The 26,708-nt window shown below is 43.2% G+C and overlaps 3 protein-coding genes across 5 annotated transcripts; 2 read left to right on the top strand and 1 right to left on the bottom strand.

Moving 5' to 3' along the window:
• Positions 1 to 422: 422 nt before the first annotated feature.
• Positions 423 to 7,478, top strand: LOC103048987 (sulfotransferase 1C2-like). The gene is made up of 8 exons (XM_007423988.4): positions 423 to 526; positions 757 to 931; positions 1,061 to 1,189; positions 1,271 to 1,368; positions 2,769 to 2,895; positions 3,567 to 3,661; positions 6,266 to 6,446; positions 7,262 to 7,478. The coding sequence occupies exons 2-8, from the start codon at positions 757 to 759 to the stop codon at positions 7,372 to 7,374; spliced, it is 918 nt and encodes a 305-aa protein (XP_007424050.1). The 5' UTR covers positions 423 to 526; the 3' UTR covers positions 7,375 to 7,478.
• Positions 7,479 to 14,157: 6,679 nt separating this feature from the next.
• On the top strand, positions 14,158 to 21,952 carry LOC103049227 (uncharacterized). Of its 3 annotated transcripts, XM_007423990.4 has the most exons (12): positions 14,161 to 14,330; positions 14,431 to 14,542; positions 15,368 to 15,461; positions 16,465 to 16,519; positions 16,873 to 17,013; positions 17,376 to 17,536; positions 17,675 to 17,773; positions 17,968 to 18,113; positions 18,751 to 18,925; positions 19,740 to 19,852; positions 19,943 to 20,027; positions 20,207 to 21,952. In XM_007423990.4, exons 1-12 carry the CDS (start codon positions 14,207 to 14,209, stop codon positions 20,261 to 20,263), a joined length of 1,362 nt encoding a protein of 453 aa, XP_007424052.1. In that variant the 5' UTR covers positions 14,161 to 14,206; the 3' UTR covers positions 20,264 to 21,952. The 3 variants fall into 3 exon arrangements, with proteins under 3 accessions (XP_025019731.1, XP_007424051.1, XP_007424052.1); XM_025163963.2 differs by having other exon boundaries at positions 14,158 to 14,330; positions 19,743 to 19,852; positions 19,943 to 21,952; XM_007423989.4 differs by having other exon boundaries at positions 14,160 to 14,330; positions 19,943 to 21,952.
• Positions 21,953 to 22,099: 147 nt separating this feature from the next.
• Positions 22,100 to 25,943, bottom strand: NUPR1 (nuclear protein 1, transcriptional regulator). Its single transcript, XM_007423991.4, has 3 exons — positions 25,447 to 25,943; positions 23,063 to 23,215; positions 22,100 to 22,770 (listed from the first exon to the last, which is right to left on the bottom strand). The coding sequence occupies exons 1-2, from the start codon at positions 25,547 to 25,549 to the stop codon at positions 23,073 to 23,075; spliced, it is 246 nt and encodes an 81-aa protein (XP_007424053.1). The 5' UTR covers positions 25,550 to 25,943; the 3' UTR covers positions 22,100 to 22,770; positions 23,063 to 23,072.
• Between the last annotated feature and the right edge of the window lie 765 nt (positions 25,944 to 26,708).

Below are 26,708 nucleotides of genomic sequence, written 5' to 3' on the forward strand. Positions count from 1 at the left end.
TGTGCAACCCAGTTGACAACTCTATAGACAGCAGCTCTATGGCATTTGGGGCAGGGGAGGGAAGGGCAGAGCCCTGGACTTCAGCCCCAAACAGAGCTTGCTTCAGAAAACATCACATCTACAACTCTGGAAATCATGCTGTTTATTTCAGAATAAAACGCCTAGGACTATCCTCCTGGTCCAAGTTAGGTGCTGTTTTAATATTATTATTATTGCTATTATTATAGCAATTCTATTGATCTGCAAATGTTGGTATCCTAGAGAGAACGAAAGAGAATATTTTAGATGTATGTTTAAAACTGCTACACAGAAGAGGCCCAGGAGAACCCCAGTCAGATCCATGCCAGGTTTAACTCCTTCAGAGTCAGTGACCTCAATGGAAAATCCTGGCTTAAAGCCCAGTTCTTGTGTGGGAAGAGACCCACGCCCTGCATTCTTGCAGGCACCACCCACAGATCACTTCAGGGCAAGTGGCAGAGCAAGCAAGGAACGACATCAGACTGGCTGAGAGATAAGTGAAGAGCTGGTAGGTCTTATTCTATTATTATTAATAACAATCTTATTAATTAATATCTTTATTTTTAATTTAATCAATCGAATCTAATTTAATCAATTAAACTAATTAATTTAGAATTAATTGATTTCATTGATTAATTATTATTAATAATAATAATCTATTATTCTAGTGCCAACTGATGGCACTCAAGGGGCTGGTGGTGGGGGTGAAGCAGTTACTATGTTCCCTTGTCCCATCAGATGATGGAAGTTCAGCAGCGATTAGATACTATAGATCCTGCATCTCTCAAACGCTTAGAGTTGGTGGAGATTGAAGGGGTTTCTTTGCCTGATACCATCGTGGAGCAATGGGATGCTATATCTGGCTTTAAAGCTCGGCCTGATGACCTTCTCATTTCCACATATCCCAAAGCAGGTAAATATGATTAAAGGAGAAATGGGGATATAGGTATAGAAGGGTGTAGAAATGGGAAGGACAGCCAGGGAGAGTGAGAGCCACTGGGCTGCCTCCATGACTTGCATCTCTTGCCCCTTTCCTTGGTAGGGACAACATGGATGCAGGAAATAGTAGACATGATCCACCACGGAGGGGACCCTCAGAAATGTGCTCGGGCTCCCATCTATGAACGGATTCCATTCATAGAGATGTGTCCCCCCAAACCCATCCGCACAGGTAAGGAGAAAGTTTGGCTTTGGAGAGATTGTGAGCAAATGGGAAGTGCAGAAAGCTGAAGATATCACGATCACTTTCCAGGTTTTGAAGAAGCAGAGGCAATGCCCTCCCCACGCACACTCAAAACTCACCTGCCAGTTCATCTCCTACCATCTTCCTTCTGGGAGCAGAATTGCAAGGTCAGGACTCCTGGGTGATGTGTTCAGACCTGATGGTAGGAAAAGGACTTGGACAAACTTTGGGAGATATATTGGGTTCTACCTCACTTTAATCCTTTGGGATTGCAAGCCATCCCAAGAGAATAAACCCAGTTTGTTTTGGCACACTTGCTCCTCAAGTTGTTTATGAACTGTAAGTTGGAAGAGCAGAGATCTTTGGGGCTGGGGGCAAGGGAGTCAGCTTCTCAAGGAAAACATGTGCATGAATGCCCTTTCCTTTGGAAGCAGAGACATGGCATAGGGAGAAGGAAAATCCCCATTCACGGAAGTTCCTGAGCAGTTGGAATTTTTGACATTTTCCATCACCATCACAGTCGCTACGTAGGAGTGCTGGTAATGTGCTCTGCATCAGAGGCCTGGTTTTCTCAGTGTGGTTGAAAAAAAACCCCGTCATATCTAGCTGGGCATGTACAGTAACTTTGTTCAAAGTGCAGCCCTTTAAACAAAGTTTGCAATGCCTGGAATGGGTCCAGTTAGGGGAACAGTCTGCCCATGAATCAGCTTGTAAGCCTGAAGCAATCAATAGATGCCAATATAGATCTATCACAGTGTTTCTCAACTTTGCAACTTTAAGATGGGTGGACTTCAACTCCCAGAATTGCCCAGCCAGCATGGCTGGCTGGGGAATTCTGGGAGTTGAAGTCCACCCATCTTAAAGTTGCAAAGTTGAGAAACACTGCTCTATCATGAGTAAACTGATATTATTTCTTTAATGATTAGTTTAGGAGGTCAGGGATGGGAAACCTCTAGCCTACAGGCCTAATCTGGCTGACCAAGAAGCTGCTCCATCCTTTCTGCCAGGTCTCAAGTAAACCTTCTTGTTTAAGCCTCTTCCTCCTCCCAACTACACTGACACCAACATTTGCAGGTGCTTCAGGAGGGGCAACTACTGCACCTTTTCCAAAGGGGGGTGGTGCAAGGTGGCTGAGATCAGGCCAAGCACTATAATATGCCCAGCTGGAATGCTTGCCAATGCAGTCTTCCTTGGGTAGAGATATTTCACAGTTCTCCTGTTGCTTTCCTTCTGAAACTGGATGATATGATGGCAGAGTAAGTTTTGTCCCCAACCCCAAGATCATTTGGCCCATACAGGTGGAATGGGTGAAGGAAGCTTGTTAGGCCCAATTCTGTTTCCTTCCCTTATAGCACATAGGAATGCTGTCATCATAGTTTACCTTCAGCAAAGTATTGGACAAAATCCCGCAAGATATTTTGACCACCAAAGTGACAAATGCAGGCTACAAGTTTGTACCATCTGGTAGATTTGCAGCTGAACAAAAAATTGTGCCTCTTCAATGGAGAGTGAAAGGCTAGAAGCTAGAATTCCTGGGTTCTCCGTCCTCAATGCTTTATTTCCCCAGATCATTTACGTGGCCAGAAACATCAAGGACAATGCAGTTTCCTATTTCCACTTCCATCATATGAGCAAACTGATGCCAGAGGCTGGAAACTGGGATGAGTTTCTGGAGAATTTTATTGCTGGAAAGGGTGAGTGGATATTAGAGGTGGAAAATGGTAAAGTAGGTGCACCACAACAGGTTCAGGATATCTGATTATGTTGAGGAATGAGCCTGAAACTTTGGTCTAGTTTTTGACTTTGGACCACCTTTATGGAAGAAGAAGGCCCTATTAGAATGCCAGTGAGATAGCAACTAATTCTACTCTGTGTGAGCTTGCAAATCCTTCAGTGTTTTTCTTCCAACTCTGAAATTAAGCACCTATCTGTCTGTCTGTCTGTCTATCAATCATCAGCTTCCCCAGGCAGGTGCCCTCCAAATGTTTTGGAGTCCACGATTCCCCACCAGTTCAGAGGGCCTCCAATTCAGAATACATATATTTGCACATGTGTGTGCGTATTACAGAATAATCAGAGGTCATGTCCTTTTCCCTTCCACATCTTCCTCTCTCTCCTAGAGGCCCTAGAGAAATGAAGAAGTTCAGAAGTGACTACAGCTTTGCTTGGTTTGGCAACATATCCAATTCTTTTAAAAGTTAAAGGGAAGAATAACAGCCGATGCTGGCTGGATCATGGGCGGATCATGAAAGTCCAACTCCTCTAGAGGGCACCAGATTAATGGACTTCTATTAAGAGACAGAGGGAAATGTATGATAAATGGGAACGCCACCTTTAATTCTCCTTTTCTTTTTATGTTTTGCAGTTGCCTGGGGGTCCTGGTTTGATCATGTTCGAGGTTGGTGGGAGGCTAAAAATCATCACCCAATTCTGTATGTCTTCTATGAAGACATAAAGAAGGTAGGTGACTTGTTTCTGGACTCTATATACATGCAGCACACATAGACATAAACATACCACAATTCCATCTCATATGTATCATCTCAGGATTTACCTTTATTCTTTACAGCCGGCCATGACAAGAAATTCATCAATCCCTTTAGAAAGTTCTAAAATCAGATCTCTTGACACATATAAAGCCCTGGCAGGCCCATGGTAGCGGTCCAGGGAATTACTGATGGCAGACCACCACCCTCCCAGCCCTATTTGAATTGCCCCAGCTATGCACCTAATCTGTCCTTCTTGTCTCCCATCACTGGAGCTCCAAATCAGAAAATTAAGTGCTTAAGAACTTTCTAAGGAGATTGAGTGGAAAGACACCAAAGTTGGGTCTCTTTCAATGACAGATTCCCATATATCCTAAGGGGAGGTATAATGTATTTTATGGCCTCTTGAATGCTATCCCAGGAACCATAAAATTATAATCTTACTCTCATATATTTTAGAGCTATAAATCCTACCAGCAGCACTGATTCTCATTATCCCTGGTATTGGTGTCTCTAATTATTTTATTACTCTTTCTTGCTGGGGCACAGGGGACACTGAGAGCAGTTGTTCATGTGGGTGTGTCATGCAAGTAAACTCAGAGCTCTTTCCTTCTTCAACTACAAATTCTAGTTTAACTTTGTGGGTGCTTTCTCTCTTTTTATAAGAAGGACCTAGTCTCATTGCAACTGTTCAGAATGTGGTTATTCTGTGCTGATACTGATTATAATACTCGGCTAATCACTATTAATATTACTACTGTAATATTACAAATCTGCCCATGGTACGATGCATAGAGTGAAAGAAATATTCATCAATATCCTGAAGCCTGAATTTAGCCTATTTTTTCTTCTTCTTTATGATAATGAGGTTCTAACCTAGACGAGGTCTCCTGGATCTCTAGGCCCCGGTATAATATACTCTTTCTTAATGTTTGGCTTCCGCATGCGCGCGCACGCGCACACACACACACACACTTAGACAAGTGGTGCCGATTCTAGGAGCTGAAATTCAAATGCTTGATCCAGATGAGTCTACACTTCCCATTAAGGAAAGGCTGGGGTAGCTCCTGGATCTACTGATCTACTGATTGTAGATGGTCACAGTACACTGATGGTGAGGAGGTCCATTGATCAGCATTAGCTTATAAACCAGTGGTGCCCATTCTTAGAGGTTTGAGATTGGGCAATCAATAACATATACACTGCTTACCTGACATCTAGATGACTGAAATACTGTTCATTCTTTGTTGGGTGGTCCCTAAAGACAGCCTGGAAATTGTAATTGGCCCAGAATGGGGTGGCAAAAGGAGGTGCCACATCATTCTGGTGTTGAAACAGTGTGGTGAATGGCAGATGCTTTCCAGGGTAAATTCAAGTGATCTCCATGATGTAGACAACTTTACATGGCTTAGTTCCAGATTACTGGGAGGATCACCTAACTTGGCCAGAAAAATCAGCAGGACTTTGGCAGCAACTCTTCTGAGTAAGACATTTTATTTAAAAGCATATGCTTTTGTGAGCTACAGCTCACTTTGTCAGATGCATTGAGTGGCTAGACCAGTGTTTCTCACCCTTAGGAACTTTAAGATGTGTGGAGTTCACATGGGGGATGCTGGCTGGGGAATTCTGGGAGTTGAAGTCTACACATCTTAAAGTTGCTGAGGCTGAGAAACACTGGGGTTGGCTGATGTGGGATTTAGGTTAGGGTGAGGCAGGAGGAGAGGGAGGGGAAGGCAACTTGGATATGCAGATTCTGTTGGTGTAGATGTGAGGGTAAACCAAATCAAAATGGGCACATCAATTCCCAGGGAGGACTTATTAAAAGACAGGCCACAGAAATAGAACAAAATACCACTAGTTATCACCTACAGCTTACATCTCCAACCATTCACACACATTATAAATAAGCTACAGCCTATACTGGACTTTCTCAATGATTTTTTGCCATCATAGACTAACATGGCTCCCCTCCTACAATATCTACCCTGGACAGTCTTCCCAGCCCTCTTAAATTTTCAGTGGGGCACTGTTTGCAGGCCCCATAATGGATATGGGCCACCTCAACAGCTAATTCAATCTTTCTCACAGTAAGGCCTAAACTACAGAACCTGCTACTGAGATGAGACTTACGACTTAGGAAGGGGCTTCAAACATTCATTTTTACTAGTTCTAAAAGGACAGTTTTATAATGTTTAGATGGATTTTAATACTTTTATTCTGTATCGGTATTTGTCAATTGCCCAGAACCTCTGGTGTGGCTTTTTAGCATACAATTTAAATTAATGAATGGCCAAACTCAATAAGGATGTTATTACTAGAACTACCATATTTAGAAAGCAAAAATCTAGATGGTAGAGACACAGAAAGGAGCTATCCGTTATCATCTGGTAGCCATCTGGATGTGTGCAGCCCAGACTTGGTGGTCGTACCTATGAAGCAACAATACATAGGAGTATTCCAAGCAGTATTCCACCAAACATGAGTCAAAAAAAAGTGTAATGACATTTTAAAGTCAGCCTCTGAATCCCATACAAATGGAAGAATCCTCACAGTCTTATTTTTCTCTCTAACTTCACAGGATCCAGCCCGAGAAATCCAGAAGGTTGCCCAGTTCCTGGGATTAGAGCTCTCAGAAGCAGTTCTGGGTGACATTGTGCAACACACCAAGTTTGAGACCATGAAGACAAACCCAATGACTAATTACACCACCATGCCTAGTTTCCTCTTAGACCAAGACATCACTCAATTCATGAGAAAAGGTAGTATTAAAAGGCTGAATTTCATTCTGGCCATACATTCTGTTGAGTGCGGTAATGAAAGCTAATGACTTTATGATTATATTTAGAAAAGGGCCATTTAAACCTGCAGAGGCACCATCACCAATCTTAAATGCATCCTTACTGGTGGCTGCTGCTTCAGAGTGAGCATAAGACTCTGTACATGCTCAGATGTGCCTTCCTTTCTTATATATAATTCCAAGTGTCTTTCCTTTACAGAAGAGACATGCCCTAAGATGGAAGGAGGGAATACTAACTAGGTGTGGTTAATGTGGACAGGTGGAATTGCAGTTTGAAAAATACTTGGAAGACCAGACGAGGGGCAGAAGGTCAAGGAAATCAGTGACTTTTTAATAGTCTCCTGAATGATTTGCTAGTAGATAGTTCACGGTGAAGGCATGGGGGCTGAAGGACAGTGAATTTCCCAAGCAGCGAATCCATAGTAAAAGAGGAATTACAAGACTCTGCAAAAGGCTATTGGGTTAACAACTGGAAGACAGACAGTGTGACTGTGTGTGTGTGTGTGTGTGTGTGTGTGTGTTTATGCACTCTCTGTTGCAGGACCATTGTTTAGCCAATTAAAAATGCTAATCACTCTAATCCAGTGTTTCTCAACCTTGGCAACTTGAAGATATGTGGACTTCAACTCCCAGAATTTCTCAGCCAGCATGGCTGGCTGGGGAATTCTGGGAGTTGAAGTCCACACATCTTCAAGTTGCCAAGGCTGAGAAACACTGATCTAATCAATTAACTATTATTACTGCATCTTATATTCTGGATTGTTTCCTTGCCTGCAGGCACCGTTGGTGATTGGAAAGAACATTTCACGGTGGCTCAAAGCGAACAGCTAGACGATCTCTGTGCCCGCTTGCTAGCAGGCAATGGCTTGACATTCCACACCCAGTTATAAATCTGTGCCTCTCACCACTTGGAATGTTTGCTTTTACCTGTATTTAATAAAATAGACCTTTGCAAGCAAGAGCAGACCAAACTATGTGCAAGCCTTTTCTTTTAATGGTCTTGGCGTTAACAAATACATGGAATGGAAATGAATTTATTTCAGTTCCTCTCCTCCTTCTATCATCCCTGTTTAGATTGTAAGAAAAAGAACCCACCGCATAACCTGAACAGTGGGGTTTAACTGACAAGTTTGCAAACTCAGGATCAATCAGGTGGAGCATTTGCACTGCACTTTTCCCCACCTGGTGCTCTCTGAATGCATGGCAATTCCAAAACATCTGGAGTGCCCCACAGTGAGGAAGGTGGGCCTACATCTGTTAGATTAGGAGTTCTTAAACTTTTTGTGCCAAGGACCCCTTTGAGAGTCTGGTGAAACCTACAGACCCTTTCTCAGAAAAACATACTTAAATGCATAAAATAAAATACACAGTTATAGTACTACGAAGGGCACCAAATTATGCTCAAATACAGTTATCAAAGGGGGACGCGGTGGCGCAGCGGCTTAATGACGCTGAAAGTTGCTGGCCAGAAATGGTCGACGCTTCAGCGGTTCGAGTCCAGCCTTCGCATTAAACAGGGTGAGCTCCTGTTTCCTCCCCAGTTCCTGTCAACCCAACAGGTCGAAAACTCACGTGAGTAGATAAATGGGTACTCTCACTCTGGTGGGAGGAAAAACGCTGGCGGCGCCTTGCAAAAAGGAGTTGGGAGCAGTTGCCGGTAAGCGCGAAAAACCACACGCGCCCGAAAAGGGCGCGAAGCAACGGAAACCCCGCCTCCTGCGCTCGCCAGCTGGGCTCTGCCCTAGGAAGGAGGCTCTGGCAAACCACTTCCGAAAAACAGTTGCCTTGAAAACTGCAAGGACTCGTCCAAGCAGTCACTGCAGGGTCAGCAATGACTGAGCGCAGACAAAAAAAAAACAAAACAAAACAGTTATCAAAATATTAAAAATGACTATGTAACATATTGTCACGAACAAGACCTTTTTGGGGGTATAATAATTTTAGCTCATGAGATTTATTGAAGTTAAACATTTTTGGAGTGTAGAGGTCATAAATTACTTTGTCGCTTACATATACTGTTGGACGAAAAGCTAAATTTCAGGTAGAGGTTAGCAAAAATGAAGTTTTAATTGGTTTTTCCCATCCACACTCATGGTCCCCTCAGATCTGTGAACTCCAGGCCAAGATCAGGAGCTTTCAAACTTTTTCAGGCTGCAGAACCTGCTAGTTAAAAAAATAATAATTGGAGATCCTGATCAAGAGGCCAAGCTCTAGTGATAGAAAACTGGCTGCATTCAAGAAAACTTTTTTTTTCCCCTTAGTCTCTTACAAATGACATACATGCACATTTTATCTGAATGTGCATACTCCTAATGGATTTCATTTGTAAAAAATGCATATCATGCCAAGAAAGGCTTCATGAAATTCAGGTTAGGGGGGACTCTGTCAGTGCATCTGATGAAGTGAGCTGTACAGGAGCTCACAAACACTTATGCCTTTTAATCACATTTGCTAGTTAGAAAAGGTGTTACCAAACTCCTTCTGACAGAGCAAAAGAGTAACTTTGGGTTTTAAGCTGCTGTTCATCTTTGCCTGCTGATCTCTCCTTAGTGCTAAATATTTTTTTTGCTTTCCATCTCTTTCCCTACAGACAATTAGGGGATTTCTCACTGTAAAGTTGAGGAAAGAAAATAGGAGAAAAGCCCTTAGTGAAAAAAGACATCCAGCTACTCCTGTTTCTGATGTCGTGCCTTGCCTCCCTTCCCTCTTCCTCTCCAGGGGGAAACGTCAAAATTCTCTATGGGCAGAGTCTGGTTGGCTCCTGCAGAGAGACTATGTAATGTATAGCCAGGTTCCCCTATAAATTTGGATGAACCTCTTAGAAGTTGGATGCCTCTACTCATGACCCTTGTTTCTGCTTGGGACTTCTTCTCAGCGCTAAAGCAGAGTGTCCACTGACCTGCACGCCAACATGAGTAAGAGTCTTGCTCCACAAAGATTCATGTATTTGTCAACTGGTTCCTCTTAACTGGATGCCCAGAGTAAAAGGGAAGTACCGTACAAGGAGAAAAGCACCAGTTAATGGAATGGTAGAGAAAAAGAAGGCAAACGGAGAAAGGATTTACAATCCTCTCCCCAAACTGTGTACCTCTTTTGTACTTTTCTGCGCAGAGGTATGGTTTGTTTTTCACACACTCATGCGTGAAACTGCAGATCTAATTTTGAAATGTGTGAATTGGCCACATCAGAGAGAGGGAAGGTCTTGGCGGGGCTCTTCTGCACATATTGGCCACTTTAGACAAGTGGGGGCATGCCTGTCTCCTCGGCCACCTTTCTTCCCCCCTCCCAATGGGAAGAGCCAGGCACAGGCTGCAGGCATAGGAGTACACACAACTCCTAGCCATTGTGCCAGACAACTGCTTGGCTACAGAATCCACCAAAAAGCACATCGTCTCTCAAAAGCCCAGTTTTGAGAAGCCAGCTCTTGATTCAATGATCTCCAGACACTTCATCCTGTATTCAGGAACTTGGTTATAACAAAAGCTTGCAACAGTTAAGGTTGAGAAACCCTGGCCTATGGTATCAGGTGTGAGATATTTTTATAAATAAAATGCTTTGCTTCCCATATAATATCTTTTTAACTAAAAGAATCTTAAACAATGAAATCCAGTAGTGCAGAAGTAAGTGTTTTAAATGCCCATGGGTGTTACATTGCTATATTTCTGATATTTTATCCTAGATAGTTTTTCTCCTCAGTGAGACTTTCTCCCTTTTGGACACTTGTTAAAAATGGAAACAGGAGAACCAGCTTGTGAGGAAAAGGACTCCGTTCAGCTGTAAAGTATCACCTTGACTGAGTGGATTTTTTTTCCACTCCAAACAGATAACAAGCATTTGAACAAAAGCCAAAAGGCCCTTTGTGACTGGCCTGAAGATATTGGCCCAGTTCGGTTAGTTTAGTGGTGTAAGAAATGAGACTTGAGACCTCAGAAATGTCAAAAAGAAGTTTCAAAATGACAGTGTTTGCATTCATAGCATTGATGACAGCAGAAGCAAAGTCACCTCATCACCTACCAAGGGAAAAGGGGAGAAAGAAAAACGTGCAGTTGATTTTCCTAAATTGCTCTGTTGATTTGAATAAAGGGGGGAAAAAGGCTTCACATGTAAAGGAACTCTTAACAAAGAATCACATCTATTTACTAGGGTCCTTGCAATAAGTTTACCTCTTTTTTTTTGGTTTATGATTAGATTTTTATCCCACCTTTATTATTTTTTATAAATAACTCAAAGTGGCAACCATACCTAATGCGCCTTATAAACTCACTCCATCTTTTTTTTTGTCGAAGAGAAAGGTGCGAAAAAGGGAAGTGGGAACAATCTTCCAAAACTTTATGATGACCCAGTCTGCACAATATATTGTCTTGGAGAAGATGAGTCATGAAAACAAACCCAATGGCTAATTATACCACCATATTGTGGAAAGAGGAAAGGTAGGATCCTACCATGAGGAAAGGTAGGATTATACCATTAATCAAAAAGGAAAAATCTTTGGGCTTGCTGAATCCACAATAGCAGTGTTCTTCAACCTCGGCAACTTTAAGATGGGTGGACTTCAACTCCCAGAATTCCCCAGCCAGCCATGCTGGCTGGGGAATTCTGGGAGTTGAAGTCCACCCATCTTAAAGTTGCTGAGGTTGAGGAACCCTGCACTATAGGAAGAAGTGGGGTAAGTGTTCCTTGAATGAGCAATCAGAGAAAGGCCTGGGAGTAGGTCTGAGATTAGATAAGGGGCCTCGGTTTCTGTTTCCAGATATTCTCACTAGTGTTTATTATTCATTTGCTTAGATTTGCCTTCACACCATCTTGGTTTGTCGATATCTCAGCCCTGTTGTACATTTATGGAACTAGGGTGGAAAACTCATTAACCACCATTCAGCTGACCTCTAAGGCAAGATCTGAACCACCTGGTTGTATTGGCCCGGATTAGATTTGAATACTAATTTTTTCAACTCTTTTTCACAGAATGCCAGTTTGGTTTGAAGCTTACAAGAGTTCCTCAATTAAAAACAACAACATCAGATACTATCTTTCCCATATCCAATTTTTCAACTCCAGGAATGCTAAACTTGTTTTCCAGCCAGAAAGAGTTAAAAGACAAGGTCAAACCCTGCCACAGTTTGAGCATTTGTCCTTGAACATTCCCCAAGGTCCTTTCCAAAGCAAATGGAAATGCTTCTAGACAAGGTTTGCATTCTACAGTCACCTCTGCATCAAGCAGATAATTTTACAGGGGTTCCAGACATTACTACCTTTCCTTTGTATGTTTCCTGCATTTTTCCTCAACTTTTTTTTCCTTAGAAAATATGCAAGAAGACTTATGGGAAATACCTTAATAATTGTCCAATGTCTTTAACTGGTAGCCCCAGGAACTTTTATTCTGGACACAGTATAGGATTTTATGATGCTTGTCAAGGGCTTCTTACTAGATAAAATGAGTTGGAAAAATTTTCTTTCTAGGCGGAATGTTGGAAATCTAGTGAATTAGATTAACAAGAAAAAGAAGATGGGAAACAGAATGGGTGAGGCTTGTTTTTGGACTGCAAGCATTGCAGGAAACTGGAAAGAACATTTCATAGTGGCTTAAAGTGAAAAACTAGATGACATCTATGTCTGGGATCCAGAAGGCAGCGGCCTGACTTTCTGCACACAAGCTACGCTTCTGTACTTCTTCAAACTTTTATGAAGGTGTTTAATAGTTTTTGGTCTCATTTTCACTGAAAAAGAGAGAAGACATTTGGCACAAATGTGCCATGCACTATGTGTACACATCACCATTGTTCTGTAACAATAACACTTTTTCTTTGTGGATCTTCTGCATTTCCTTAAAGCAGAGAAACATTGCATCATTAGAAGACAGAAGAGGAATATAGTCTTTATGCTTTGTGTAGAAGGATAAGCACTTCATTCACTGTTCCTGACATACGGAATCTGATTTAAATAACACTAACCCTAAAATTAAACAAAGGGGACAAGCAAATAGAACTGTGTGCAGTATATATTTATTTTTACCCTTCTTGCTCCTTGCTCTAGATGGCTTTATACTAACTATCTTGGATGTTTGGACTCCCATCCACATTTTGCCTCTGCTAAACCCTCGTGAATTATGTTTCTTGGCAAATTGCACTTGTGTTCTCGCTGACTGGATTGGTAATCTGAGGTTCTGTAGCTCCAACCCCAGATGCCTGTTAAAGTGAGTGGGCTGCTGTTGGATTATACCGGTACAAATCCTACCCGTTCATATTAGAATGGAGGAAGGAAAAAGGTTGGATACTCAAGCCCTTCCCTCATCTGCAATTTTTACCGGCACCAGAGTACCTGGCAAACCTTTTCCTCATGTGACACTGCCCTTATCTCGTTCCTAGCCTAGAATTTAAATAGCCTTTCTATTCTGGCAAAATCTAGTTTTTTCATGCTTGAATGGAGAGGCTTTCACCTCTCCCTTTCAGAGAAATGAAATCAGATGACTATTGCCTGGGGGCATCCTTGGGAGGGGGCCAAAGATGGAAGCCACACACCACCCCACTGACTAGAAATGTGTCCTAAGCATTTCAGGAGGTGTGACTTCCCCCCTCTTGGGATTTCATTGCCCAAATATATTCACTGGCCTAAAACACTAGGATCTGGCCTGTGAGGACAAAGTGTTTGGTTAAGTAAGTGCTGTGGACACAGGATCAAGGCTACAATTTGTCAGTCCAATTTATAGAATTTATACCAGTTCTATTTTGTTGGCACAGACTAACATAGCTCTTCCCCTACCCCCATCCCAATCTTATGTATTCCAGCATATCAAGTCAGAGTAGGTTGCTTTAAAGGGAACCAGGATTTTTTTATTTATTTTTTTGGTGCCTTCGAGTCAGTGTTGACTTCTGACAACTGCCAGGACTAGTCCCTGCAGTTTTCTTGGCATGATTTTAGAAGTGGTTTGCCATTGATTCCTTCCTAGGGCTGAGAGAGAGTGACTGGCCCAAAGTCACCCAGCTGGCTTTTTACCTAAGGCAGGGGCAGAATTCACCGTCTCCTGGTTTCTAGCCTGATAACCACTACACCGAAGTGGCTCTCTTTAGTATTTCTTTAGATGCTAAAATATGAAACCTGGAACTACTTGCACTATAAAAAATAATATTCAGATAACTGCAACTACCTGCATTAAAAACTATTCAGACAACTTCTAACGACCAAAAAACAGGAACAATATTTTATCTTGAACGTTTTCTAGTTTTTAGAGCAGATGCCATAATTTTAAACAGGCTTTCACAGCCTGAAACACCCTCCCAATATATTGGACTATTATTCACAGTTGGTTGACCCCATAGCCCTTGTGACTGGGAGCGATGGGATTTCTACTCCAACGCGTCCGCATCGCACCAGAGGAGCAAGGGCCAATTTAAAAGCGCGATAACGAAAAAGCACCGGTCCCGACGACTTCATTTGTGTTTTCACATTTGCATCATTTATTTGCACAAAGCGGCCACGAGCAAGTACTGTATAATCGGGAACCAGAAGTTTCTGCAGAGACCCATGACACGCGTCCTACGGCTGCGAGGGTTCATGGGAGTTGTAGTTCTGGGGTGTAGTGCCCGCAGACGCCTCTCGAAAAGCACGCTTAGGAGACCGTGTCCCGCTCGTCCTTTCCACGAAATGCCTTTTGGGAGTTGTAGTTCCTTCCCTCCCTCTTCCCAGCCGCCCTGGCTGTTTCCGTTGCCGGTTTGCCCGCTAGCAACTATGCCCGGGAGCCGGGGTGGGAAGTCCCGAGAAGCCGCCAACCCCGCTGTAGGCGGGGGGACGGAGCTGGTGACAGAACGGGTCCTCCGGGAAGCCCACTCGCTTTATGTGCACCCGGGGCATGGTGAGAGTTTGGGGATAGGATGAAAAAAGGGGGCCCTTTTCCCTTTAGGGGTGAAGCAACATGCCAAGTGTCAGCCATAACTTTCCCGCTCTGCTCCCAGGTTTGGTGTCAATAGGGGAGCGCCTGGGCCTGACCCTGCTTCCCCCTCGCCGTAGAGTGACTGTCATGGTGATGGGCAACCACAGTGCTGGGAAGAGCAGCTTTATCAACTGGTGAGCTGAAGGGGACTGCCAGAAAATAAATCAAGGGGAGTCAAAACTGGCAATGGCACCATTAGGGTATTGAACCAAGGGGTGTTGGTATGAACGCAAGGCATTCTGGGCAAATCCTAATGGAGAGGGTGGTATGGCTCAAGGCATTCTGGGAAAATTCTAGAAAGTTATCCACAGTATAAGAAATTGCAGGCAACCTGTAGGTCAGGGTGTTTGGGGGAGTTTGTGGAAGGCACTGCATCTAAATGCAAGGTTTTTGTGTCTGGAGTGCTCTCTTAAGTGTAACATCTGGTAAAAAAGGTGAAGTTATCATTTATTTGTTTCCATCAGTGATTTATAAAGTGGGTGTATTATATTGGGAAAAGACTTCCATTTAAGATGGCAGTGTGAGAAGCTGGGCCTCTTGATAGCTCCTCTGAGAAGAAACTCTCCACTCTTATACTTCCGGCCAATTTTATGTCAAAAGAAGTGATTAAAGGCTACTGGGGAAAGATGCATAAAATCCTGAATGAATGCAGTTTGTTGATTATACTGGGTAAGATCTGGGTTTCAGGGAGAAGTTCTTATTTCTACTGACTGGTTTTAAAGCACAGAGAAGGATTGTAAGTCATAGACACCTAAGTCATTGTGTTATTGACCCAAATGATACTGCTGTAATGGAAGAACAAATGGGTGTTCAGATACTTGTAGCAACTTGCCAACCCAGGACATTTCAGGAAATTGGTTGTGAATGTGTGCTAATACTGTATTTCCCACCTTCAGCCATATTTTGTACACACAAAAAGAGAAAGATTCAGTCTTGGTTTTCTTAATGTTTTTGTGCAGGTATGTGGAGGAACACATCCAACGTACTGGGGTTGCTATTGAGACCCAGGGCTTCACCTTCATCACCAGCGGAAAGAAGCGAGAATCTCTCACGGTGAGAATTTCCTCCTTTGACTCTCATGTTCCTAGAGAAATTGGCTGCTCTGAGATTGTAGGACATGTTCATGCTTTGTTGATTCAGACAGTGTGTCATGCTTTCTAATTGCTGAGTATGTAAGAGAAGTTCACAAGGACAAGATGGGGAAAATTGTTGTTAGTTAACCTCAGCATAGAGACACTCATTTTTAATATAGCTTTCTACGTATGACTGTTATGGCTACTGCTACTTAACCAGTAAGACTTCCTCTTCTTCAATATGCCAGCCACTGTCCTTTCTTCCAGACAGTCAATTCTTCCTCTCCTCCAGTTTTGTTTTGCTTTGTTTTTCTTTTCCCTTCAGCAGCCAGTCAGCATTATGTAACTATTGAATAGGGTTATTCAATAAGATACTTAAGAATTCCTCCCTCCCCTTCGTTTCCCTCCCCCGCAAAGATGGTGTACTTCTGCTAGGCTTAGGCTTCTCCCAACCTGCTGATGTTTTCCTCTTATGCATGGGTGGTGCAGATTTGGTTGGGGGCTATAAATCTAGCAGTCTTGATCAAAATAAGCAGTGATGAAAAATGCTGGGAGTTGTGGTTCAGCAACCTCTGGAGGGCCACAGATTTCCCACCACCTAGACTAAGCAATGTGTTTGCTGGGAGTTTAGGGCAAGCATGTAACTTAGGTCCCAGGGTCACATGTCCTTCATATGTTTGGCCTTCCATCCTGTCAGATGGGCATATTTTATGTGTCCAAAGGGGAAAATTCATGAGACACAATAGAATTAATATTTAATTAATTAATTCAGTTGTAATAAGTTGCATTTCATTTTTGTCCTGGCCCCATCCAGTTTTTGAGCATACACCCTGGCACCCCACATAAAGGTCAAGAGCAGCCTTCAGCCTTGAAATAGTTGTGCACACTTGCTAAATATAACTTATCTAATGATTTTAAAACCCATCTGCTATAGCCATAGTACATATTCTAAGACCTTCTGTTTTTCTACTCCTTTTCTGCAGGGTAATGCTACACTCCATCTATACCCTCATTTTCAGGTCTTGCAGAACTTCAAAGGTTAGTTGCAAACTGAAAATAAATCAAGGGCTGGCTTTTAATTCAAAATAGTGTTGTGTGGACTGAATGAGTATTGTTTTGATCAGGAAGGTGATATTTAAAAGTTGGTGTAATTGATCGTTGGCAGCTTGCCTGTGATAATTCATGTTTGTAATGAAATTTGGAGTATGTTCTTCAAAGATAGGTCAAGCTGAGAGATGCATGCTGTTCATCTCTCAGCTTGACTTATCTCAAAGGACTGTTGTATAATTTATAGTTTTAGGATTATTAGAAGGAAAGTATGGTGTTTATTATCTCTTAATGGCAAGAAGCTACTAGTAAATTTTAATATGCTGCTCCTTACCTTCATTTAGGAGTGCCAGAGTACCTGAGCACTGAGATTTGTACCTCCAAGCAGAAACAGTTTCCCCTGATCACTTTTCTTGACACCCCAGGCTTAGTTGATGGTGACATGAAATACCCTTTTGATGTGGAAGGAGCACTGATCTGGTTTGGTGAGTATAGCTCCATGAAATAGCCTTCATTCCTAAAGAGCATTCTATTAAACTGTTTTTCCAAATCAACCTAGCACTCAAAATGAAATAGATGTGCTCGATAAAAGTTAAATCAGGAGATGGATTAATATAGGTAATACAAGGAATGTTTTTTTTGGTGTTAGAAAAAATGTGTGAGAAAGCTACTTTGGGATCTGGAGGAAAATGCAGGCACATTGATGGGAGAACAAATTTTAGCACAGGGCATTTTCTACTGGTAGCCCTTAGCCTGAAAGAAATGGTGTATCCATTTATTATTTCTGTATGAATTCTCTCCCTGTGTTATGCAGCACCCTAACTCCTTCCCTTGTGATCTTGTTCAGGCCAACTCTGTGATCTCATCCTGGTCTTCTTTGATCCCATGGGGCAGGCTCTTTGCAAACGCACCTTAAACATAGTGGAGAAGATCAATGAAGAGCATGGGGACAAGTTGCACTTCTATCTGAGCAAGGCTGATGAGGCAGGCACTGAAGGTGACAGACAGGTATCAAATCTCCCATGGATAATGGGCACAGATTGGGACAGGGATTTCATGGAACAGAAGAAATTAAGAATGGCAATTTTTAAAAAAATTATTTATATAGGTGTGTGTGTGTGTGTACGTGCTTTTTTTCTCTGACAGAGGGTGCTGATGCAAATTGTGCAAGAACTTTGCAAACGTCCTGGCCTCAATAAATGTGGGTTTGACATGCCTACAATTTACATTCCCAACTCCAATAAGGTGAGTGAAGAGCTTGGAATTCTTTTAGGGGTAAGACTGAAGCAGAAGCCCTGGTGAATCAGGGCTTGTGGACAAATGGGTAAGCCTTGGGATGGATGCAAGAGAAAAGCTGTTAGTCGGTGCCCTGGGACTTAAAACAGAACGCTGATTGACTCTCTGCAAAATGGTGATATGGGTTATGCGCTCTCCCTTAGCCGAGTCGGTGCATTAATCAGATCGAGGAGATCTGCCGCACAATTGAGAAGACTATCAGCCAGACTGTGCAGCATACACTCAATGCCCTGGAAAGGGATTGCCGGCACATTGAAGAGGCCACACAGCGTTTGCTAGAGGATGACAAGTAAGAATGTAGCATCGTGGGAGTGGGAGACTTGACATCTGAGAAGTGCTAACATTTACAGCAAAAATGGATGGGTCGTCAGATCCCAGGTAGAAAAGTGGAGTGTGAATTTGTATATAAGAAGGCAAGTTGGAGAGAGAACTGAGTGGCAGATTCTGAGTTGATAGCCGTTGAGATAATAAATCAGATTGCAGTGGAAGGAAAACTGAGCAGAAAAAGTACGGAATGCATGTTTTCGTCTCTCAGCTTGACCTATCTCAAAGGACTGTTGTGTAATTTACAGCATAGTCCTATGCATATTTACTTGGAAATAAATCCCACAAAAATGGATCTTTCTAAGTGCCTTGAATTGTAACCCAGATTGGCAATCTAGATTCCTTTGAAGGAAGGTTGGTTACGTGTTCAACAACTATTGAAATGTGATGGGGACAGGAAGGTTCTGGCTGCTTACCTTCACTTAAAAAGGGGTGAGAAGATTATGGTTAGAGGAAAAAAGTTCTAGGAAACCAATATCTGGGAGGGTGCCAAGGGTAGTAGGATGTATCTGGGTCAATGTGGGGTTTAGTGCTATTCAGCTGAGTTTCTTCCTCAGTCCTATACGCTGACTTCGCCTTTTCTCTTTGTTTCTGTTACTCAGCGAGGCCAGAAGCAGCAACTTCCGTGCTTGTTTCCGGGGGATACTTCTGGGCATAGCTGGTTGCCTGTTGCCCATTTTTCTCTTTCTGACCTTGATATTTGGCACAACATTTGCTCGCCAACTGTGGATCTTAGTCTTAGGAGAGAAGCAAAGCCAGACCCTGGAACTATATGTAGTGAGTACTTTGAGTGCGCTGTTTCAATCTCCCAGGAGCACCCTTTTCTCACTCTGCAGTGCCCCTCAATTAAGCCTTGTTTCGCTTTGAATAGCAACGTTGGTGCAGGACATTGGATTCCATAACCTTAGAGTCTCAGCTTTCATACCTTGGGGGTGCAGGAAACAGGCTTTTCTAGCCTTACCTCCACAAAGAAACACAAGTTGAATGGGTAGGATTTTAAAACATGCAGTTTCTAAAAGCTGCAAAACAAGAGAGATAGAAAGGAGCACAAAACCTAAGGAACATATGTTGGAGATTGATGACCAAAGGTATGTACTATTGCAAAATTCAGAATCCCATATCTCTTCATTTTGCAGGAAAAAATATATATTCATCAAGTTTCTAATTCTTACACCAACAGAAATTTCTAAAGCCCAAGCAACAGAAGATAGCCTGGGGTAATAGGATAAGAATCCAGTGCAAATTATAACTTCATGGTTCTTTGCGTAACTAGCAAAACCACAACTGAGCAACCTTTACTTCTCTTTTATCTCTTCTTCCTCCCCTTCTCTAAGTTTACCAAGTTTTGATTATGGTTGGGGAATTCTAAAAACAATAACTTAGATAATGCCTACTGTTATAGGTACTTGCTGAATACTTTAATTATAGTTAAGATATGTATGGTAATTTTATATAAATTATTAGCATAGAATTCAGGCTTCTTTGGCACAAAAGTGGTTTATATCGTTTTCTTAAGAGTGCATAGTGGATAAAATTATGTTTTCCTCAGCTAATATCAAGTATTCCATTTACTCTTAATCCTAATTTTCAGCAGCCAGTTGCATCAGTCTGGAGGCTTGTCCCTGAAGATCAAACCTTAACAGTATTTTTTGGCCTTCTCTGCCTCTCGATTCTCCTCCTGCTCTTGGCCAGTTACACTCTCAGGTAAGAGCATTCCTGTTTACCAGGAAGGGCTGTCCACCACACTTCTGTAATGTTCCTTGACTTCTTCTTTGTATTTTTTGCCCCACTTAGAATGAAGCCCACTCTCTCCAAAAAGCAGAAGCGGCAGCTGGAAGATCAACGGGATTATGTGTTGGATGTAGTCTTGGCTATGAAGGTTGATGCCTTGGGAATGTGGATGGGGTGGTTTGAAGTTGTGACATGGGGACTGGTGCCTATTCCACAGAACCTTAGTTGGCAGAGAAGGGGATATGGATCCTGTTTGGATTCTGGGTGATGACCAGAGAAAGGGGTTGATTAGCACAGGAAATAAAAAACAATATTCTTTCTCTGCAGAGAAAGCTCTACGAGGAATACCTTCGACAAAGCATTGGTGAGCAGGACTTGAGCTGAAACCAGCATATTCTGAAGAGATTCCGTGCCCCTCTTCCCCCCCAATACTGAGAGAAGAGCATTTGCAACTGCAAGCCTTCTAAGTCCAGCTGATGCCTTCCAATCCAGTTGCCAGCTCTTTCACATAGGGCAGCACCAATTGGATAGGGATGGCATCCTGTGCCCTTTTGGACTGTGGCTAACCATACCTCTGATGTCCTACATCTGAAAGGATTGATTTACCAGTTATCTTTTCTGCTAGTCTGTTTGCTCACTTTTGATAGAATGATGTTCTCTGACCTCATGAGAAGACTGTAGCGACAAAGCCCAACTCTGCATCCAGTTGAACTAGGCTCCTGGTTTCAGGGACTGTAGAGCCCTGCCCCATGTTGAAATAGGCAGACCCATCACTTTAAACCAGTGATGTGCTTTGTTGGCTGCTATCATAACGGGCAAGGGTATTTGCAGCAAGATGTAGTGCTGGTCATCATATCCTTGACTGGGACTCTATTCCTTTGGTAAGGCACCATTTCTGGATTATTGCCTTGGTCACTCAGTGGTCTGAAGTGACTAGTTGACATAAGTTGATTATGCTAAACATAGCATAATTTCATCTGTTGTTTGTAGAATACCTCATACTTCCAAATGTACTGGCATGCTATGGGCATGCAGATGACTGTATTGTCTTCCATTTCACATGAGCAAGTGCCTTTATGTGACCATCTCTTGGGAGGGAAAGATGGGACACGGTGCCTGGTAAGAGTCTCTCTATTGTTTGGTCTGTAGCCCAATCAATGCCAGTACCTAACACTGTGAAATTTCCCCAGACCTGTGATCTGCTAGGCTTTATAGATTACTCGGCATCCCCCAGAGCATGCTGGGAACCCCACGCCACTTTTTCCTCCAATGCCAGGAAGTGTTATGCTGGAAAGAGGCCACCATTTTGGCCAATTCAGCTCACTTGATCTCACTGCATTGCATTCATTAATTCTGGGATACCACCGTTATCATGGCTGTATCTAGAAACGACACTTTGCTGATTGTTCTGAGATGCTGTGTACCAAGACCTTCAAAAGTTGGGCTTCAACTCCCATCAGCCTTAAGTGAAATAGCATAGCTAATCATGTTATGAAGGAGACCTTACTGCACAGTTCTTGTAACAGGGCCTTTATAGTAACAGCAGCAGAAAGAAACAAACACATTAACCTCGGGCTTCAATTTGGGCAAGAATTTGCCATTTGGAGATAAGGAAATAGTTGACCTAAATTGGCATGGCTCTGCTAATCCTTTAAGGCAGTGTTGTCCAAACTTGGCCACTTTAAGATGAGTGGACTTCAACTCCCAGAATTCCCCAGCCAGCATGGCTGGCTGAGGAATTCTGGGAGTTGAGTCCACTCATCTTAAAGTGGCCAAGTTTGGACAACACTGCATTAAGGTAATGTCGGTCCCTTTTTATTCTCTGTTCCCCACCAAATTAACTTTGGTTTGCATTATCTCTGCTTTCCCAGAAGCTCTCATCTTGTTGGCATGATATGCTGCTTGGGTGGTGCAGAGATGAAGGCTGACAAACCAATGCTAGATCCTTGCTAGGAGTTATTGAACACTTGTTAGTGTGCATCTCTTCCTGGGGCTTCAGACTGACCTGAGAGGACCCACTTTTTATGCTGTGTGCACCAGTCAATGCTGCCAAGGTACTTTTGGGGGTGGAGGGAGGGATTTGAGTGTTTAATAAAAGCTTATTGTAAAATCTGCCTCAGCTCTCTTCTATCCAAATGTTGGCTTTTTCTCTTCCTCCTGTTCATTTCTGCTCACCATGAAGGTTTATCCTTCATTCCGCTCAAATGAAGATTGTGAGAAAGCAGTTAAGCATATTTTATTTAACATGGAAAAATACAAACACACGTTGGCTTAAGGAACTAAACACTGAATATAATGCTATTCCCTCTATCCCATTACAGGATTTCTCTTGATCCACTCTCCTCCCCCCACCCTGTTTCCCTGATTAATGTGAGATTGACATTGCTACGAACTTGTCTCTCCCATACTAAAACTAAAGCTTGCTCCTCTTCTATCTCCATCCTTTCCTAGAGGAAAAGAGCAAAGTTATTTAACCGGGCTAACAACAACCACACTCATAGGTGAAACAATATCTCCCTCAGGGTGAATTTCAAAATGATTTTAAGATACCACAATACCCTGACTGGAGGTCAGGGGGAGTAACATTGAAGAAAAAAAAGCTTAGGACAGCTGTTTGCTTTCCAAGCCTAGGTGTATCATCATTCCATTTGCTTTTCCAGAGTGAGGGGTAACAATGAAGGCACTGTTTTTTCCCTGATTGGTTTTGGGGTGGACTGCAGCCACCTCAACGGCCTTCACCTTCACTCTCTCTTGATGTGACCCTAAGGCTTTGTTCCATCTTCCGTAATGCAAGGAACCGCCAAATTACTCGGCGCCCATCCGTCAGTCTCCGTATCCTCATCGACATTGCCATGGTGTCCAGAACCTGAATAGCGTGACAAGACTCAGAGCTGGGGGGAAGAGAAGGAGAAATGGTGAGCAACATGTGGGGTGGGCACAACTCCTTCCTAGGGAAAAAGAAGAATATGTCAGGCTTTCACATGAAGTCCAAATGGCTGATAAAAATAGTTTAGGAGATCAAAAATATGTTGCTTTCAACGTGGTTGCATCTCCTCCACCTGCAAGGAAAGCAGCCGCTCTCAGCTGCTTTCTACCAGTTCGTGTCAAGGAACAACCATTTGGGATAAAACTTCCCCTGACATAAGGGCAGCCATTTATTCTGGCCATGCACTGGCTTCTCACCTGCATGTTTTCATTTTTTGGAGGCTGTCACCTTCCGCTTCTGCTCTGTGCGTTGCAGCTTCAAGACGATCTTGCGCTCATGGCCACCAGGATTTGGGCGATTCGTATGATCCTCAGCCTCTTTCTTGGTACGGCCTTTGCGTGAAGAGCCACCTAGGGATACCCCACAACATTTAATTACTCAGCAGGCTTGCCTGTTGTTCTGGTGGGGAAGCCATTGACGCTTGGTCTTGTATAATCCAGCACAGACAATCAGTAGCTTACCAGATGTTGCTGAACATCAACTCCAGCCTCTCTCCCTATTTGTCATGCAAAGTAGGACTGGTAGGGGTTGAACGTGAATATCTGGAGAGTCACAGGGTGCCTATCCCCGATCTACGGTATGGTTTAGCCTCTTGCCTTTATGCTATATGATGTGGTCACTACAGCAGTATCTGCATCTTCCTAGTCAGGTACACACCTAGCAGATGTCTCACTTAGACAACCAGCAATTTTATCTTGCTCTCTTGGTGTGGCATATTTTGGATGTCTTTAAAATGTGCAGAATTGCCCCTTATTTCTTCAGGCGAGGCAGAACCTCCAGTCTCTCAGCTTTGCCCTCCATGTAGTAGCTGAGGTAGCATAGCCATGATGGGTTTTAACCCTTATTCACTGGATAAGCCACAAAGGTTCTGGGTTTACAGATAACTTAAAATAACGGCTAGGTTTTCACTACATGTTGAATCAGAACCCAACAAATCACTTTAAGGAGAGCTTCATGTGATGTGCGAACCCTGTTGCGTGGGGGTATCCGTGGGGAACAGCAGTGTCAAAAAAGTCAAAATGGCAGCCATCACAGCACAATCAAAGCTGCACTGTTTTTTACATGCACTGCATGTCGCCTTTACTTCATTTATTCCCTTTGCAATCAGTGACCACTTGAAAAAACCTTTTCTTTTCACAGTTCGTCTTAGTAAGTAAAAACTAAGAAACTTTATTAAAAAAAAAGAACTTTATTCTTTCATAAAGAATAACTTTGGTTCATAATCTTCAGGCCTCATGAAAAAGTGTTTTGGCTCTGCTGAGAAATATGGCTCCGTGTCTGCCAAGACCAAATTCTAAGGGAGTTATTTTTAGAGTCTCTGGTTGCCAAACTCTGCAAGCTAATGCTGATTCCAGGCTATCCTTTTAGGAAGGAAAATAATAGCTTTGTGCAGAAAATTTCCTCTAGAGATGAGTTGTCAGGGCTTGTTCTTGGTCATATGGAGGCCTGTACCTAGGTGGAAAATCTGGTTGGAGCACTTTCTGATGGACACCTACAGGTGATTTTTCTTTGGCTTCTTTTAAACAGCATGAGCAAATTCAGGAAGCTATGGCTTAAAAAAGGACTGATGGGATGAGAAAACAGGCTGATTAATCTTTTTTCTAGTGGTTAGGAATTTGGCCACTTGGACGCTCAGCCAGTTACTTTTTTTTTTTTCCAGCCACAAGAGCGAAAACATAATTATGTATTTATTCTTAGCAAAGGCATGCTTGCCAATCATTGTGGGAATCAGGTGCCAGGCACACACACACGTGCGCGTAAGCAGTGCCAGCAGAGTGCATGCGTGTCTGTGGGTGTAAGACCAGTGTGGGACTTTTAACAGTTTGTAACTGAGTAAGAGGAAATACTGACTAAATCATTTGGTTAAATAACCCACAATGGCCGGATTCACACAACACATTACTGTAACCAAATCCAAGAATCTGGAGCATGTCCTAGTTCACAGATTTTGTTTAGCCATGGTTTGTTCAGCAAACCATATAATCGTCAGATAGCGAAGTCAGCCACGGGTGACTGGCCCACAAGGTTTCATAAATAGTTTAATATGGATTATTATAGGAGGATTTTCAACCACCTTCTTGGTGTATAGGGGAGCTGCGAGTATCTTTCACGTAGATTAGTAATATGTTTTAAGCACTCTTTGCAGAGATTCCCGTTTCTGTGGTATGGGTGTGATGTTCATTACATGCGTGAAGGTGAAATCTGACGTATTCCGGATTAATAGGTCATGCCATATTAATAGAGTCTGCAAAGAAGCAACCTCGGGAGTGGGAGCGATTAAGATCTAACCATAAGCATGCGATGCAAGCCACGATGATGTAATGGTGCGCCTGACGTCACGTATCCCCCTTGCCACGCCCCGCGGGTACCCATACTCAACATTAGGCGATGCCACGTCCCACCTGGGAACGCCCAGACTGCTCCAGTTTCTTTGCCCTTTGCTAGACTCGATTCTCCTCCCGCTTAAAACCTTTCCTTTTTCATTCTAATCTGCTTTGATTCCCACCCCCCCCCAGCCCCCCCAGCGTGGAGTGGCCCTATCTCTGGAGCCCCTGCCTGGCAGCTGTGCCCGCGCACCTACCGCTGTATCTGTCGGTCAGGCTGTAGAAATCGTACTGGTCGAAATATTCCACCTCGAAAGGGGTCGGGCGCAGCTTCTCAGCTTGGACGAAAGAGGTGGACATGACGGCCAGTCTCTCGCTGCCAAACGGCGGAGAAGAAGAAAACAACCAGGACGATCGGGAGCTCGCAGCGCCAACTGATTTTTCAAGTTTGTTTGTTTGGGGGGGGGGACTGTGTTTCTGTGTATATACCTCTCTCTTTCTCCAAGGACGCCCACGATGGCGTCAGCGTTTCCCACCCCTTAAAGCCGCAGGCAGCAGGACAGCCCAGCTGATGCAATTGCTGAAAAACAGACGCCGGGCCAGCCGCGCGCTGGGGACGGGGTCGTTCCGGTGCCTTTCCCGCGGCTCAGACCACCGCCCTCCGCGTACGGCTGAGAATAAAGCCCATTCTCGGCAGACGTCTTTAGGGCTTCATTAAGACCTTGACTGACACAACGACAACATGCTTCCAAAAAGCAAAGATCCCTCCGTAAGGCCCACACAAGGAACACCAACAGTTAGACAACGCTACTGTAGAGTTTCTGGTTCTGTGCGTTGTGTGGATTTGACTTGCAAATCAATGAGACAAACTCCCCCCCATGCTGCCGTGTTTAGGCATGTACCGAACGAGACAACCTCCTTTGGCTGTTAACTGCCTTTGGTGAAAATTGAAATCACTCATCGCTTTCTCAATATGTATTCACCATTCTTTAATGTGGGCTACTCCCTTGTTAAGGGGAAGGGGCTGGGAATAGAGGAGGTGGCCTTCCAGAAGGGTGGCTTGGTTAGTTTGTGGAAGCAAAATCAGCTAAAAAAAATATGGTGGCACCTTTAACAAAATTATTCCACTTCCCTGTTCTGTTTTCAAAAGTACTGTACATGCGAAAAATAGGTTGTGAACCACAAAAGCTTTGTGGTTAAACTTCATTAGGTAATAAAAGTTTTTAAGTTGCCTTATACTGAAAAGCATGCATTGGATTATCTCTCTGGGCACCGAGTTTGGGCTTTTGAGCCTACCATATTCCCATTCATTGCAGTACTCTTGCAAAATGATGTTCATAATCTGCATTTTAGATGTTTTATAGACTGTGGATGCCACTACAGTGATTAATCTGTACTCCAGAGCGGTGCTTTTCATACTCCTGGCCCTATGCGCTCAACAATGCAGAAAACTTCACTCTATCTATGATGAACTACAACTCCCATCTTCCTGTCACTGGACTGCTAGATGGGAATGGTG

The sequence above is a fragment of the Python bivittatus genome, unplaced genomic scaffold (genome assembly GCF_059951505.1).
Source record: "Python bivittatus isolate LINGU-HERP-01145 unplaced genomic scaffold, Pbiv_v1 ctg000440_np1212, whole genome shotgun sequence".
Taxonomy (NCBI): domain Eukaryota; kingdom Metazoa; phylum Chordata; class Lepidosauria; order Squamata; family Pythonidae; genus Python; species Python bivittatus.

What these genes read in the sequence shown, in the direction of transcription:
- LOC103049227 (XM_007423989.4), top strand. Translation starts at nt 14,207, where the DNA reads ATGCCCGGGAGCCGGGGTGGGAAGTCCCGAGAAGCCGCCAACCCCGCT. An exon ending in GCACTGAAGGTGACAGACAG is followed by an intron (nt 17,537 to 17,674) that starts GTATCAAATCTC and finishes TTTCTCTGACAG; the next exon opens with AGGGTGCTGATGCAAATTGT. An exon ending in ACATTCCCAACTCCAATAAG is followed by an intron (nt 17,774 to 17,967) that starts GTGAGTGAAGAG and finishes GCTCTCCCTTAG; the next exon opens with CCGAGTCGGTGCATTAATCA.
- LOC103048987 (XM_007423988.4), top strand. Translation starts at nt 757, where the DNA reads ATGATGGAAGTTCAGCAGCGATTAGATACTATAGATCCTGCATCTCTC. An exon ending in TTCCACATATCCCAAAGCAG is followed by an intron (nt 932 to 1,060) that starts GTAAATATGATT and finishes TTTCCTTGGTAG; the next exon opens with GGACAACATGGATGCAGGAA. An exon ending in CACTCAATTCATGAGAAAAG is followed by an intron (nt 6,447 to 7,261) that starts GTAGTATTAAAA and finishes CCTTGCCTGCAG; the next exon opens with GCACCGTTGGTGATTGGAAA.
- NUPR1 (XM_007423991.4), bottom strand. Translation starts at nt 25,549, where the DNA reads ATGTCCACCTCTTTCGTCCAAGCTGAGAAGCTGCGCCCGACCCCTTTC. An exon ending in CCTGACCGACAGATACAGCG is followed by an intron (nt 23,216 to 25,446) that starts GTAGGTGCGCGG and finishes GGGTATCCCTAG; the next exon opens with GTGGCTCTTCACGCAAAGGC.